General features: G+C 42.7%; 1 protein-coding gene across 1 annotated transcript in view; it reads right to left on the bottom strand.

Moving 5' to 3' along the window:
- TES (testin LIM domain protein) overlaps nt 1–11,563 on the bottom strand; it is a 28,993-nt gene extending 17,430 nt beyond the window's left edge. Inside the window, exon 1 of the mRNA XM_081023773.1 lies at nt 11,409–11,563. Within this exon, the coding sequence (XP_080879899.1) occupies nt 11,409–11,435 (27 nt within the window). The 5' untranslated portion in view covers nt 11,436–11,563. The remainder of the gene's footprint in view (nt 1–11,408) is intronic.
- Nucleotides 11,564–16,759: the final 5,196 nt, after the last annotated feature.

Genomic DNA, 16,759 nt, shown 5'->3' with positions numbered 1-16,759 from the left:
AATATAGAAAGAAAAGACCACATGAAACTTATGTTCTGCAAGAGTGCTTCAGCAAGCAGATTTGTTGAGCAGAAAAGAAATGGCCAGTTTTCATGAAAATGAGTAATGGGCTGTAAGCCTTTGGCTGGCTTTTCATGAGGGGACACAGGCTTTTGCCACTGCGTAAGTAAAAGCAGCAAGCTTCAAGGTGAAAGGGTTTCAGACATAATATTCATAATTATCATTACCACTTACCCAAAAGTGTGTATTGCAATTGCTAAATAATGCTTTACACCTGTGTGGAATTCTGACTGAACACCAAGCTTGCCTTTCAATACTCAAAAGGATAAGAAATCTGCCTGCATGCTTTTTCTTCTTCTTTTTTTAAAGAGGATGGAATCAATTTATCCATAAATGGAATCATGGAAGAAAGTAAGACACATAGGTCATTTGAAATGTAGCCAAGAAGAGGTTTCTGGATGTCAGTTGCTAAAAATTCTAAAAAAACATCTGGCATTTCAAATACGCCCAGTTTGATTTCAAGGCAGTCTGCGAACGAAAAGCATTACAAGTCTACTGATTGAAGTCATCTGCTTCACAATGCCTTCACGACTAAAATATTACTTCAGAGCAAAGTGTTATAAATGGTTGCAGGCCAGCCTCATGTTTGAAAAAGAAATCTTGCTTTAATCAGCTTGGAATGTTTCTGGGGACTCAAAAGCTGGCTCTCTTTTATATTAAAGAGCACTGACCAAACCTCAGCTTCCTGGCTGCTGCCAATCAAATGTCTGGGGAAACAGAAGTGCTGAATATCATCTCTCCCTCTCAAGAAGAGGAAGAAGATCTGCACCATCAAATAATGTATTCATATGTTGCATGTTCTCATTGGAGGCTAAGATTTGCAGGGGAAATTACTGGGTGGGGAGGAACAAATTCTGAGAGGAATTGTCACCTGTCACTTAATATAATGGTGGCCAACACACAGAATGCAGCCACAATGACAGTGTCACATGTTCTGCTGCAAAAGGACATGGTGGCATCATATGCTGGCATCCTTGTGTGGCTACACAGAGATGCAATGCCAACCAGGTGTGTATCTAGACTCTTAGAGACACAACATCAGGAATATATGAGCAGGTGCCCACAATTCCTCTTGCCCCTGGCAAATGTCCCTGGCCTGAGAAGGACTGCCAGTAGTCTCCAATCTAGTGTTATATCTTGAACACCCACAGGTAGTGGTGAAGAGAAACAGAGGCAAAGATGCACAAGCTCACACAGATGCCTTCAGATACAAGCAAGTGGATATTCTTTGTTCTTTTGGCCCGACACCAAGATCCAGGACCGAGGGCCTTCTGGCAGTTCTCTCACTGCGAGGAGTGAAGCTACAGGGAACCAGACAGAGGGCCTTCTTGGTAGTGGCACCCACTCAGTGGAACGTCCTCCCATCAGATGTCAAGGAGACAAGTAGCTATACAATCTTTAGATGACATCTGAAGGCCTGTACTGTATAGGGAAGCTTTTTAATGTGTGATGTTTTATTATGGTTTTATATGTGCTGGAAGCCACCCAGAGCAGCTGGGGCAACCCAGTCATCTGGTACTACTATCTTACTTGGCTACGAGTGATTGCCAAGAAAGAAGACGAATACAAGTAGTAGTAATAATGGGGAAATATACACAAAGAGGCTCCCCTTTTCAATGCCCTGCCAAATGCAGATGTTGGAAGGGAGCGGAGCTGACACGATGTGGGGGACACAGCCCTCTCTATGAGCAGAGTGGAACTGACCTTCTGAAAATTACATGTACAGTGGTACCTCGGGTTACATACGCTTCAGGTTACATACGCTTCAGGTTACAGACTCCGCTAACCCAGAAATAGTACCTCAGGTTAAGAACTTTGCTTCAGGATGAGAACAGAAATTGTGCTCTGGCGGCACAGCGGCAGCGGGAGGCCCCATTAGCTAAAGTGGTGCTTCAGGTTAAGAACAGTTTCAGGTTGTTGGAGGTGATGAGTGTGAAGAAGATCAATATGAGGGGGAGGTGGATAACATATGGGAGTTTAATAATGAAAGAAGGAAGTAAATGGAAACTGAAACCATATGTTGAAGTAAAAGAATATGTAAATGATTGGTTGCATTATTTTCAGATTAATGAAATGTTTAAAAAAGATGTATTAGAAAGAGGTTTTACCGACAAGGAATCAAAATATCAATTGGAAGTATTGAATAATGATGTAAAAATTTTGTCTAAAATGTATAAATTATTATTGGAATGGTATACAAAGGACGAGGAGGTTAAATTGGTTATGATCCATTGGGCCAAAGATTTTGGATATAATATACAATTTAAAGACTGGTTTAAATTGTGGAATGAAGGAATGAAATTTACTGCGTGTACTATAATAAAGGAAAATGTGATGAAAATGATATATAGATGGTATGTAACACCAGTAAAATTAGCAAAAATGCATAAAGTAAGTAATAAATGCTGGAAGTGTAAAGAAAAAGAAGGAACATTTTACCATATGTGGTGGGAGTGTAAAAAAGTGAAATGCTTTTGGGAAAGGATATATAATGAGTTAAAAAAGATGTTGAAATATACATTTGTTAAGAACCCAGAAGCATTTCTATTAGGAATAATAGGAAATGAAATTAATAAGGAAGAATGGAAGTTATTTTTATACGCAGTAACGGCAGCAAGAATACTAATGGCCCAAAAATGGAAACAAGAAGAATTACCTACGATTGAAGAATGGAGAATGAAATTAATGGAATATGCAGAACTTGATAAATTAACAGGAAGGATCCAGAACCGACGAGACCAGAGATTCACTGAAGACTGGATTAAATTTACAGATTATATGAAAACTATATGTGATGACCAGATAATGTTTGTAAGCTTTCAGGAAGCTCTGTGAGAATGTATGGTAGAAATATTGTTTTAAAAATATGGTAAATTAAGATGCAACATTAAATTAAGAAATGTGCAAGAAGTGATTAAGACGGAGAATTATCAGACATGTTGATGGAAGTCAAAAAAAAGATGTTGGTGATAAATTGGATGTTTTGTTTTGTATAGTTTTATATTGGAAAACATATATATATATATATATATATATATATATATATATATATATATATGAACAGTTTCAGGTTAAGAACGGACCTCTGGAACAAATTAAGTACTTAACCCGAGGTACCACTGTATATTATAACACTTAAGCGGCTGTCGGAACCAGCAGCTATTATGCGCAGGAGATTTTCTTGCAGGTGAGCCTCAGTGTGACTGTGGCCTTAACCAAACCCTTCTAACATTTATCCGTAACAAGACCATATGCATAGCTAGCTGGCACTAGACCATACATGTACTGGCAACATGGATTGGCTGACGGAGACAGGGAACAGCAAGAAGCCTCAAATTCAGCAGGGAATTGCTTTTACTTAGGCTTCACTTTTTCATCATTCTTCCAAACAGATGATACATAAAAGAAGAACGCTGTCAGGCATCTTAAGCCCAGTATCTCTGGTCCATGCTTTGTGAGTGCACACAAATCATGCTGGGGCTTCCCATTGACTTTATTTGTGGAAATAGGTCTGCATAAGTGACAGGGATGCATGCAAATATTTGTTTCAGGCAAAGAAGCTATTCCTTGTGTGGGAATCCCATGTGCACCTCAGGCCTGGTGCACCACACTGGGAATGAGTGGGAGCTATGAATTGGGAAAACTCTGGTTCAAACCTGCGCTCAGCACTGGGAAAGCCTTGGGCAAACCACCACTTCTCAGCTTCATCTATAAAATGGGGATAGCCATATTAGCTTGTTTTACAGGGCTGTTCTAAGGGCTACCGAGGGAATGTATATAAAGCCTCAATAGGTGTATTAAAATCATATATTGCAATGAAACACAGTACCAATGCAAGAGGTTAGAAATGTTTCTAATGGACAAAAGGCGATTATTAAGGCCTAGCTGGTATTAAAACGTGTTATTTAATTTTATTGCTTTACATTTTGATTTTGTCACTTTATGTTTCCTGCCCCCCTGCCGCCCCACACAGAAAGCTACCCAGGCCATCTTTGAGAAAATTCCCACACATATAAGGGAATTCTGGTCTATCTTGCTAACTAGCAATTTTGACAATTACAAAATATAGAATTAATTTCGCTGGTACAAAATTACCCGAATGGCTGAGAATGTTGTCCTGTTATAAAAAAAACAACCCAGGACTTTTTCCATTTTGTCCCATTTTCAATTGGTCTGTTGAACTGGGAAGATTTATTGAAATGGTGACTGGATGTTGATTTTCACTCTGAACTGGTTTCCAAGGCAGCCGCCGCAAAACAACAAGGATCAAGAAATGCCCTGCAAGAAATGCCAAGTGGCACTTTGCAGTAAACGAACAGAGCAGAAACTTTTACTTCTGCATATAAAGTGAGTGCTGCTTGCAATACAGGATTTTTAGCAAGTTGTCTCATTCCCTATTTTCATTGTTCAGGCACATCCCAGAATTTAACTCCTCTCAAAAAACCCCTTTTAAAAAAGGCAGACACATACCATTCTTCTTTAAAGAGTAGCCGTCTGAATGTGAATGTTCCCCCCTTATTTTCCAAACGGACGCAAATTTCTCTGCTTCAGTGCCAGCCTCTCCTTTCCTGAGGCAAACTATGTGATCACAGCATGCAAATGGGACCGCGAGGCAGTGACCTACTGACACGTTTTTATGGAGTCCACCAATGTCACAGACAGGGCAGAGCGAATTCTAACTCGGAACAAAGGTTTAACTAACAGGGGCTCAATAAAGCACCAACTGTATAGCTCTCGGCATCTCCATGGTGAAGTTAATGGGAAAGACAGACACTGGGAAAAATCACAACCTCCGTCAAACACATAGCATTATACTCAGAGATTCCTGCATTGCAGGGGGTTGGACTAGATGACCCTGAGGGTCCCTTCCAACTCTGCAATTCTATGACTCTATCTATAAAAAGAGATAAAATCAGGTAGCAGTTGTATATGTGGGAGAGATTAGTCTAATGTTAAAGGCATCCCTGGCACATGAATGCACTCAGTGAATTAGGCATTAAGACTGTATTTTGCAATTACTCAAGCTCTAACCTCTGAGGCACTCAGGATTTGGGTAAGAGAATTATGAGCAATTTATTCTGGGCAGGCAGAAGATTTTCTCAGAGATTGTTTATTTCAAGCTCATTGTCAAGAACCAATAACCCTTCTTTATGGGACATGAAATCTCACACAGATGCCATGTCTATCATCTTACCTCCCTATCTCATCCCATTTTACCACATACCCAAAATAAATATCTTGCCATTTTTCTTCGCTGCATTATTCACCCACAGATGAAATAAAGACAACCCAAGAGGCCTTTAGTATCTAGGAGTTCACTTCTAACCTTTCTGCTTCAGGTTAACTTTTCAATGGAAGCATGGAGACATTCAAATAAATTTGGCTGCAATCCTATATACCTGCTTACCTTGAAATAGGCCCCACTGAACTCATTGAGACTTCTGAGTAGATATGTGAAGGGTTGCAATGTTAGAAAGTTGCTTTTCTGGGATACAGAAGGCCTACGAATCCTCAAATCAAAGGGAGATAATGTGGTGCTGCCAGATGTTGTTAGACTCCAGCGCTCATCGACCTGCCCGATGGTTAGGAATAATGGGAGTTATAGCCCAACAGTATCCGAAGGGTACCACACTGGCTACCCTGTTCTTAATGTTTCCATTTGCATCTTGAGTTTTGTGCAGGTATTCCTTGATCCCTCCACAGGAAAGGCACCTTACAGGAATACATTGGAATAACTTTTTTAAAAAATAAAAAAGAGCCAGCAAGGAAGTGACCAAACACAAAACTTATATTTATTCATTTGTATATTCAAGGCAGCTCAGAAAATTCTTTAAAATGTGATCCTAGGGAACATGAGAAGGGAAATAATAAAGGTTGAATGCCTGTATATCATATAGTCTCTTTACCACTGAATCCTTCTCATTTCCAGTTTGATGCAATGTCTTCAACAACTGTTTGAAGAGCGACAGGGAATTATGCTCCTAATTTCTCCTCCGCCGTATTATTGTCTTCCCAGCTACTTTTCTCTTGTTCTTTGTGTGGAACCAGAAAGTCTTGATAAAAAAAATGAAGAATGCACCACATCTATAAAGTAGCAGCCACCTTTGTCTGCAATGTCATTTTTGAAAATGAACATGCTCTATGAAGCAATTAAGAGCTATAATTATAGAAGTACATTCTCATTCAGCTCATAGGATGGCTTTGAATTAAGGTAAAGTATGTTCCAGCGAGAAAACCAAGTTATGGAATTTATGAAGAGAGCAAAGCGGTTGCTTTCAAAGATGGGAGAACCAGATGGATGTTTTTCAGATGTACTTTTCCACAGGTCTTCAGATTTCACACAAGATCAGGTAACGAGAAGAAGGTCTCAAACCTGATATTTATGCTCACCATTGCATCAGGAAGCCTGAAATCACAGAGCATCAAAGCTCTCTGTTGGCCACAGTTAATGGAGTCAGTTTTCACCAGGTCAGAACTACCAAAGAGCATCACTGAGATCAAAGGGGATGCACAGTTTTGCCTATTAGGATGTGTTCAGTTGCCAGGACTGGAACGGATTAATCCACCTCACATTAAATTTCTTAAAATTTAGGAAGTGGGTTGGTTCCAACCGATGGCAGGGACAACGTTTATGAAGAAGAGTTTCTTACCAACATACTACATGTTCTCTTCTATTTTTCTGGCCTCCAGATTACAGCGATACTTATACAACTACCACATAGCTTATGCCAACACTGGCATGTGTTTATCCTTACTACATTTTATCTTCTTCTGGAACGGGATCTCTTAAATCTTTCATAAACATTTATTTCCATTTATTCCTAAACAAAGAGGTTGCAGATGGCTGCGTAAGAGAGTAAATATATCATTCACAAATTTCTGTTCATGGCCACGGCCTGGACACAGTTTCTTGTTCTCCACAACAACAGCTATTCTTGTACACTGGTACCTTGGTTTAAGTACTTAATCCGTTCTGGAAGTCCGTTCTTAAACCAAAGCATTCTTAAACCAAGGTGTGCTTTCCCATAGCAGTGGGGGACTCGATTTACAAATGGAACACACTCAACAGGAAGCGAAACATGTTCTTATTTCAAGGCAAAGTTCACAAACCAAAACACCTACTTCCGGGTTTGCAGCGTTCTTAATCCAAGTTGTTCATAAACTAAGCCGTTCTTAAACCAAGGTACCACTGTATACTGTATAACACACTCCTGCAGGTAAGATACCCACCTGAAAACATTTTCCAGGGTCTCAACAGATTTGTTTAAATGACAGATATGCGGTCTCTTATAATTTTCTGTAATCCCAAAACCTAACTGAAAGAGTCATACTTCCTCTAAGAGAGAGAGAGAGAGAGAGAGAGAGTGAGTGAGTGAGTGTGTGTGTGTTAACAAAAGCTGGACAACAGATTGACTACTTCAGCCTAATGCTTGCTAAATGTAACATCAAAGAAGCAAGCATACATTTATTCTTCCATGTAAAATATTCTGAAGATATATATGATGATGGAAAGAGCTATGTTGCTAAGCTATCACTTTCAGCACAAGTTTTAAACTGCCCTTAAAAATGGCCTTTCGGGCAACAATTAAATATACAGTACCTTTATGAAGTGTCACAAAAAAAGTTGGCTTGTAGCCATAGACACTGGAAGTTGAATGCAACACAAAAAACATCAGCAAGTTTCCTGGAGTTCCTTTCACTTGTGTGACACTGACCAATTATCTGAGACCTCTTTCATATACTAAAGGAGAAGCAGTGACATCTGAAAAACTAATATGGAGCAGATTATATACGTTCTTGAAGAAATGCATGAGTATAAAGTTGAATCCATTAACTATACTCCTTCCCTAATCATGTTTCCAGTGAATATACATTCCTTTTTGTGCAAAATTACCACCATCCTACATGAAGTTCTGGCTAACCAGGATATTAAGAAACTTCCCCTCTCTTTCATTTATCGAGATGGCTCACGCAGCTTCAAACTATTTATACCGAAAGTTCAGAAGTTTACTGGTTGGCGTTGGTGCATATGGAGTTGTACAGGTATGTGACACAATAATTGTTGCATTTAGAGTCTGGTAGCTCAAGCCCAAGTCCAAGTCCACTCTCTGCATGGACTCATTTGGTATCCCTGGAGAAACAGTCACAATCTGGCCTATTTCTGGTGCTACAATAAGTATCCAAACAAACCCCTGTGTTGCAAAAGAGAACGTCAACAATGTTTGGGCAACATGATGACCATATACATACGTAATAGACAATCCTTATAGAATTCTTTCAGACAATAACAAGTTCAATGAATATATGCTGAGCAGTGACTACATTATACATGAGCACTGCTCCACAGCATTTTATATTTTCATTCACATATATTCATTCGAAATAAGATGGGTTTATGAAACAATTCTAGGGACGCGGGTGGCGCTGTGGGTTAAACCACAGAGCCTAGGACTTGCTGATCAGTAGGCCGGCGGTTCGAATCCCCGCGAGGGGGTGAGCTCCCATTGCTCGGTCCCTGCTCCTGCCAACCTAGCAGTTCGAAAGCACGTCAAAGTGCAAGTAGATAAATAGGTACCACTCCGGCGGGAAGGTAAACGGCATTTCCGTGCGCTGCTCTGGTTCGCCAGAAGCGGCTTAGTCATGCTGGCCACATGACCCGGAAGCTGTACGCCGGCTCCCTCGGCCAATAAAGCAAGATGAGCACCGCAACCCCAGAGTCGGCCATGACAGGACCTAATGGTCAGGGGTCCCTTTACCTTTATGAAACAATTCTATATTCTCCCACCACGCTGACAAAGATCTACAAAACAGCAGTCAATATCCGGAATCTCTGTTCATTATATTACAAAGTTGGAAACTCTGTTGGACATTATATTGCAAAGTTTGGTACCTCGCTTCATTTAAAGGCTTTCAGAGACTTTGAGTCTAAGATTTCATTTTGAACTTGTTATTGTTGGAAAGAATTCTATAAAGATTGTCTATTACGTATGTATATGATCATCGTGTTGCCCAAACATTGTTGACTATTGCTAGTGCTGCCAGAGCCAGGCATTGGGACCTGAAACTCATCCTTCACCCAACCTGATGCCCTTCAGATGTTCTGCAACTCCCATCAACCTCAGTCAGCATGGCCAATGGTCAGGGATGATGGGAGTTATGGCCCAAAACATCTGAAGGGTGCTAGGCTGGGGAAGGCTACTCTAGGCCAACGTAAGGGACATGCAGCCTGGGGCTCAAGCGCTCAGGTTCCCTTCTTTCTTATATTCTCACTCTTTCAAAAGAAATAGCAAAATAAGGCTGCGCAAATAGACTATTAGCATACATCAACAGTGCACACCAACATCCAATCTATTCATCAGCTTTCACTGGTGTGGGCTACAAAAAGTAAATGGAAGAACTATTTGAGCACCAGGCCATGAACCATGATGTTTCGCTGCCCTGGAGCAACTGTAGGTTCTGGTAGGCTCCCCAGGTCTGGAGCTCGTACATACTTCAGTGGCAGTCTTTGGGCTCTCAAATTTCAGCGGCGCCCTGTGTGATGCTGAAATTTGGGCTCTCCACCACTTGCACCCTATTCTACAGCACTGTTGTGGCGCCCCTGCAGTGCTGCGCCCCCTGTGGTCGAACCGTTGGGGCCACCCAAAACCGCCTCTGCTTACTTCATAGGACTGTGGTATAACTTCACAGTAGGTTGACTTCAGTGTGTAGACCTTTCCTTCTTTCCTCCAATAATCTGTGTGGTTTATCAATAGGCTTTTAAACTTAACAGAGCAAAGAGTGCGTGCTCAGGGTGCATAAGAGCTAAGGTGTGCTCTTTCGCAGAGAAAGGTTTGCTGCTGATGGGGATCACGTGAGCACACGTGGGGATCCACTAAGAGCAGGTCAACGGTGCACCCAAGTGGATTGTGTAGCTGAATAAGAATTAAGTAAATAGAATAAATCAACAATAATAAGAATGTTAAAAGATTTTAAAAAACATTAAAATGTTTATTGCTTTTAAATAACACCACAGTTCATATGTTCATATGTTCTGGCCCTCTCTAAGGTAGAGCCTATCCCAGCAAGAAGTCAGAGATTATAGTAATTCCTGTCATTAATGACTAGAGCAGAAATGTCTCTATTTCCCCATCTTCTACCTTATTTTGGCACCTATGCACACCATAAAATTGAATAAAAGCGTGCAACAAACCTACTTCAGTTGAGCACACATTTTGCTCCAGCTTTAGAAAATGCCTACTCAATTAAGACTCAGCTTTTCTAAAACAGCCTGCCTCCTCCAACAAATCTGAGTAACCAATGCAGAGTATTTCGTTCCAAACAGCTCAGGTGTTGCAAAGATTCAAGTTTCCATCCTAAACTTACAGAATAAAAATGGTAAAAGAGGTGAAAGCCTTAGGGAGTTGCACTGCTTTTAATGTCAGTGCATCATAGAACTAGAGAACACTTAAAAGAGATCTGCTTGTCCGTACATATTGAACTGTACACACTAATGCAGAATCCATCACAGCAAGCACAGATTAACTCCTGTTTGGTAATATTTGGGCATATCTAGAGAACAAAGAATCTGAATTTTGGGGAGGGGAAAAACCACCTGGAAGGACTGGTGGAGCGGGAGATTGTGCTAGGGACAGGAGCCTAATATTTTCTCCATTTTCTCTTGTCATTCAGACTTTACTGTATACTTTTGGTTTTATTTTCGGCACAGCTTTCCCAGACTCATAGAATCATTGAACTGTAGAGTTGGAAGTGACCCAGCGGTCATCTAGTCCAACCTCCTGCAATGCAGAAATCTTTTACCCAGCGTGGGGCTCGTACCCATGAGCCTGAGCTTCAGAGTCTCATGCTCCACCGACTGAATCGAACGCACTTTTACCTACTTACTGGGGAGTACGCCCCATTAAACACACAACGACCTAGTTCTGAGTAAACGTAGGTAGGATTTGCCCTGCCAGGATTGTGGAACCTACCGATAACCACAGTCTCAGCCAAATCCCTCCGGGACAATGCTTTTAAAAACAAAAAAAATATTTATTTGCATAGTAGCAATATAATAATAATAAAATAAATAATAATAATAATAATAATAATAATAATAATAATAATATCTCTGCAGCAGCGCCCTCTCCCCTTCAATATTACGAAGGAGACACACTCTACTATCCAAGGATGAACTTGAGACGGAGAGGGGTGTGTGTGGGGAAAATAGGTTTGGGATCTTACAAACCGAGGAGGAGAACAATAGCAGGGAGCAAGCAAGAGTGTCAGGGGCGTTGGCCAGCGCGGACAGGTAACTTTAGCCGCCCTCGCTCCCTCCGCGCCCGCGCTGAAGTTGCGCGCTGCTTCCTTACCTTCTTGATCTTGCTTTCCAGATCCATGTTGGATCCGCAGCGCGCGCACGCGAGATCCGGGGCGAGGGAGACACTCAGAGCACAAATGCCCTCCTCCCTCCTGCTGTTGCTCCCTGACAGTCGGATGTGGTTAGAAAGGAAATGAGCGCAGGGAGGCTCACTTCGCTGGCTCGCTCGCTCGCTCGCTGGCCCCGGGCAGCTCCAGCTGCAAGCGAGCGCGCTCAAACTTCCGCTCTCCTGCGGCAGCGGCGAAAGGAACAAAGGAAGCCCGGCAGCCAATGGGCGCGCAGCTGCTCGCAGGTCCGAGAGCCAATCGCGACGCCCACCAGCCCCAGACCTTTGCGCCAGAGAAGGGGCGGCTCTTGCGCGGACGCGCAGCCACCCGGGCGCAACTGGGTGAAGCGGCCCCTTCCTGATGCGTGTAAGCGGAACTCTTTGGCTTCGCAGCCGAGGCGTTCAATGAATGAGCTGCCTGATCAGCTCACGGCAAAGGTATTTGCTGACGCCGCCTGCCGAGGGCTTCCAAGCCTCAGTCCTCTCTGTCTCTCGTGGGGTTAAAGGGCGGGGAAGGGGGGAGAGCAGTTTATTACAATTATGAGCTGGTGGCTGATAAGAAGATAATCCCCTTTTCAAAAAGTGCTCCCGGAGGCTCTGTGATTTATAGCGTCTGGGAAATGAGTATGTTTTGCTCTCACTGGAAAAAAATAAAAAAAACGTTCTTTTACTTATTTTTCTCGCTTGAAACTGGCTGCAGGAGCAGTGGGCATCTAATTTTTATCCCTGAAGCTAAGTGGTATGTGTGTGTGTAATATATACCCCTATTTTTCGCTCTATAGGACGCACCAGACAATAAGACGCACCTAGTTTTGAGGGGTGGAATACAAGAAAAAAAGTATTCTGAATCCCAGAAGCCAGAACAGCAAGAGGGATCTGGCTTCTGGGATAGCCTCTTGCTGTTCTGGCTTCTGGGATAGCCCCAAGAGCTGTGCGAAGCCTCCGCAGGGCAGCGGGGTGCCTTCATCTCGCTGCCCTACGGAGGCTTCAGGGGCTATCCAAAAGCCAGAATAGCTAGAGGGAGTGCAGCTAGCTTCGTGCAAAGCCTCCGCAGGGCACAGGGAGCCTTCATTCCCATGCCCTGCGGAGGCTTCGCGGGCTATTCCAAAAGCCAGAACAGGGAGAGGGAGCACTGCACAGCGCGCCGTCTCGCTGTTCTGGCTTCTGGAACAGCCTGCGAAGCTCCGGAGGGCAGCGGGATGAAGGCACCCTGCTGCCCTGCGGAGACTTAGCTGCGCAGCCTGCATTCGCTCCATAAGACACACACACACATTTTCCCTACTTTTTAGGAGGGAAAAAGTGCGTCTTATAGAGCGAAAAATATGGTATATACATACATACACATATGTTGCATGCACAAGGTCCCAGGTTCAATCACAGGCATGTTCAGATAGGGCAAGGAGAGTAACCTGACAAAATCGTGGAGAGACACTGTCAGTCAGTGTAGACCACCAGCAGTGAATCTCCATTCCAGCACGGGTCTTGCTCAGCGTTTGAAATTCACCAGGTACATTCTGCACCTGGCTATCAGCCACTTGTGTCCAAATGCAGATGCCCGGGAGCCAGGATAGCGCCTGACGTCTCCACCATCTGGAAGCGCATGCCTGGGGATCCTTGGACCTGGACTGTTTTCACACACTAGCAACACATCCTATGGAATGCCGTCGGTTATATTTTATCTGCACAATCGGAATGAATTTCAGGAACCAAAAAGTCATATTCAAAAATATGACTTTCGAGCCGTCTGGCCCAAAAATGACAACGGGATTCTGTAACCCTAGTTTAAGGCGCCATTTTGTGCCTAGCTTGTATATCTGAGTTTCTAACATTGGACTCTTGCTGTCTGTAAGGCCATTCAACACTACCATTACCACCTGATGACATCAGATGCGGAGCAGGTTTGGACAGGGACCAGGTTATGAAAGGACAAGGAGGAGCTTAAAGTGATTCTTCCTTTGCAAGTGGGGCTCCTTGTCACTACTGCAGACCTGCTGAACTAAGATTGACCAATGGTCCGACTCAATATAAGGTGGATTTCTGTGATACTAAAGCTGTAAAGTCAGCCAATTTAACTTCCCATGCATGTTTTCACCAAAGTAAGCCCCGCTGACCTCATATGTGGGCAACACTAAACCATGGTTAACATGAAACATAGTTAAATGTTAGGCGCCTGGCAAACTGTAACTCAGCCCATGGTTTACTATGTCACAGAACAGTATTTCTGTTTAGCACCAGTAAGAGCAACTGAGCCTTAAAAGTGGTTTTACTTGTGGCTCTGTAGCTTTGTGGCAGCGACAGCTCCTTAATCATAGTTAATTAGGAGGCCTGGGCTTGAATGTATTGCTAAGCTATGGCCAATATTGACTAATGTTTACAAACCAGCTATAAACCTTGGTTAGGAACATGGCATTATAGAGTTGGAAGGAACCACAAGGGCCATTTAGTCCAAGCCCCTGAAATGCAGGAATCTATGCCCAATGTTAATAAACCACAGTTAAGCTGCTGAGTTGGGTTTACACATAATGCTAAACCATAGAATAATCAATCATTTAGCATTATGTGCAAACTAGGCCACTGAGTCAGTGCAACATAATCCCAAATGAGCACACAAAAGTAGAGGCTGCAAAACGAAGCATGCTTATTGAGGAGTAAACCCCAGTAAAACTTATTTTGGTTTGAGTTGCCTTTTGGGGCTAAAGGTCTAGACTTGTTCACTGGCAGTCTTTTCCTGAAAGATAATGGAAGGTGACTAAAAAGTGATGCTATTTACATTTTATTTCTGTTTAGAAAAGAGGTGGAAGCAAATAGCACGGCTAGGAAGTTAATCTTTCAGCTGGATCGATAAAAAGCATTGTTACAGAACCAGGCTTCTAATTTATGTCCTACAAGACAAGGTAAATTCTCTGGCCTTTACATGATTTAGTATGCTAACAACCCTTCCCAGGCATAAATACTACCAAACACACAGCTGCAGGGTGTTAAAGGTATTAGGAAGGAATGTACAAATGACATCTACTAACTTTTTGGGAAAACTCCAAAACTCACAGTTGGGCCATACCTTTATTAGGCATTACCAAATTGTCAAAATAGTGGCAAGCTTTAGAGGTCTCTAGAGGTCTCCATCAGGCAAGATGCAACAAAATGTGGGGGAAGGGAAAATAAGGAAAAACCAAAATTATTTTGTTCCAATATGAAGATAGCAAGCTGAATAAGTCTCTGCTAGGTGCTGCAGATATCAGGTTGCATACCTAGGATTCTGGAATAAATGAGCAATGGTCTCCTCATTTATTTATTTTTTAAAAGAATAACTATCTGTGAAAGGGATCGCCCAATTGTGGATTTCTTTTTATTTTCTTATAGACCAACATTTTTCTTGTGGGCCTTTGCTTTTTATGAAACTTTTTGAAGTAAGCCCTACTACTCAAATTCTGTATTGTGCTTGTGTCAGTGACGTGTCCAACACAGAGATGATGTGATGGTTTTGGAGTACAGTACAGTGATACCTCTTGATGCAAACGGGATCCGTTCCGGAGCCCCATTCGCATCCTGAAGTGAACGCAACTCGCATCTGCATGGGTAAACCCAGAAGTAAAGCACTCGCTGCGGAGCGCAACCCAAAAACGCTCAATCTGAAGCATATTCAACCCGAGGTATGACTGTATTCAGCTGCTTGAGCAGAGAGCAAATCATCCACCTTCTGTGACGGAAGGGAAAGTTGTCAGTTTGGCTGATATTAAAACCTCACACAGGGAAGCTGAGAAGAGGTCCTGAGAGGCAAGAAGGCTCAAGAAACAATATAGACAGAGAGAGAGAGAGAGAGAGAGAGAGAGAGGGAGATGAACTTGAGGAAAAGGTCAAGGGTATTACAGAACGGAGTGGGGAAGAAGTTAATAGAGAATAGACTCTACAAGTAACACAACAGTTCATGGTGCAGAGGGAGGCTAACCAGAATGTGTGGAGGAAGTGGAGTAAAAGAGGTAGTGGTATGAAAAGCAAGAACCTGTGTAGGCAATAGCTTCCCACTATGTGGGCAGGGACTGATTCCAAGACAGCCAGCACCTCCCCCCACCCCAGCATTGCTCTAATTCTGTAGAAAGAACTGTGCAGTCAGTCCATACCCACATGGTTGGATCATTTAAACAAGAATGGGGAACCTGTGACTCACCAGATACTGCTGCATCACAGCTCTATGGGCAGCTTGATGTAAATCACTGACCTTTAGATATGCAGCCTTGGGGGTGATGGGAGTTGGAGTCTGAAATATACTCGGAGTCAAGTGTGGATTTCATGCTCTTTATTCAGCTCATAGTAGTGAGGAATGAAATTTTCCCCAAAATATCTGCTTTATATACATTATTTACACAATGGGCCACACGTGATTGGCTAATTCTGGGATTCTCCTGTAGGCCAATCAGGTTGCTGATTCACTTCCACCTGGAGCTGGATTGGGTGGCTCCTGCGGACTAATCATACTGCTGCATTGTTCTAGGGCCAATCAGACTGCTGCATTCTGAATCCTATTGTTCTAGGACCAATCAGACTGCTGCCTTTTGGATCCTATTCAACTCAGTACATAACAGCATCCAACAGGTTCCCTCTTCTTGATTTAGATGCTAGGTCAGCTGTACAGCATCTGCTTGTGAAAAAGCTGCTTTGGCGCAGTTGGGAGAATAGCTAAGAGGCACCTTTGAGTGTTGAAGATGGAAGAATATGGAGTTGTGGGAAGTATGGCTGCATTCAGGCAGCACTCCCCCCTCCCCCAATTTTCCTGACATTCCCTTACCCACAATTTCCACATTTCATGTGATCTTTTACTTGATGTAAATGCTACATCTGGAAATCTGGTTGAACTCAGGTGGGTAGACATAAGCTGAAAATTAAGGAACAGGATGCCTCTGAGCCTAGGAATTTGTGACTGGTGCCAGAACAAAACTAACAAGTCCTTTCAAACAAAGCACATCCGCCTCCCCACATTGTCCCAGCAGCCTGATTTAATGCAGGAAAACTTTCAATTGTTGCCATTGCTAAATAATTGGGAGTCCGAAACCCTTGCTGATCTGTAATGAATCAGGTCAGCATCTAATGTAGTAGCTATTGATCTTCAGCTCTCCCCTGTTGAACAAGATTACACCCTCCATTCATTTGTTTGTTCCTCTGCTGCAAGACTCTTACAGCTTTATCTGATGCTTGAGATTCATCCATTTCCCCACCCCTCTCCAAGTGAAACTTTGTCGTGTCATCTCCATGTCAGGAAAAGCTTATAAGCCAGGGGTGGCTAAGCTGTGCCCCTTCCAGAT

Source organism: Podarcis pityusensis (assembly GCF_964106645.2).
Source record: "Podarcis pityusensis genome assembly, chromosome: 10".
NCBI classification, from domain to species: Eukaryota; Metazoa; Chordata; class Lepidosauria; order Squamata; family Lacertidae; genus Podarcis; species Podarcis pityusensis.
The sequence above is the reverse complement of the archived record's forward strand: the minus strand, read 5'-3'. Positions and strand labels throughout refer to the sequence as shown.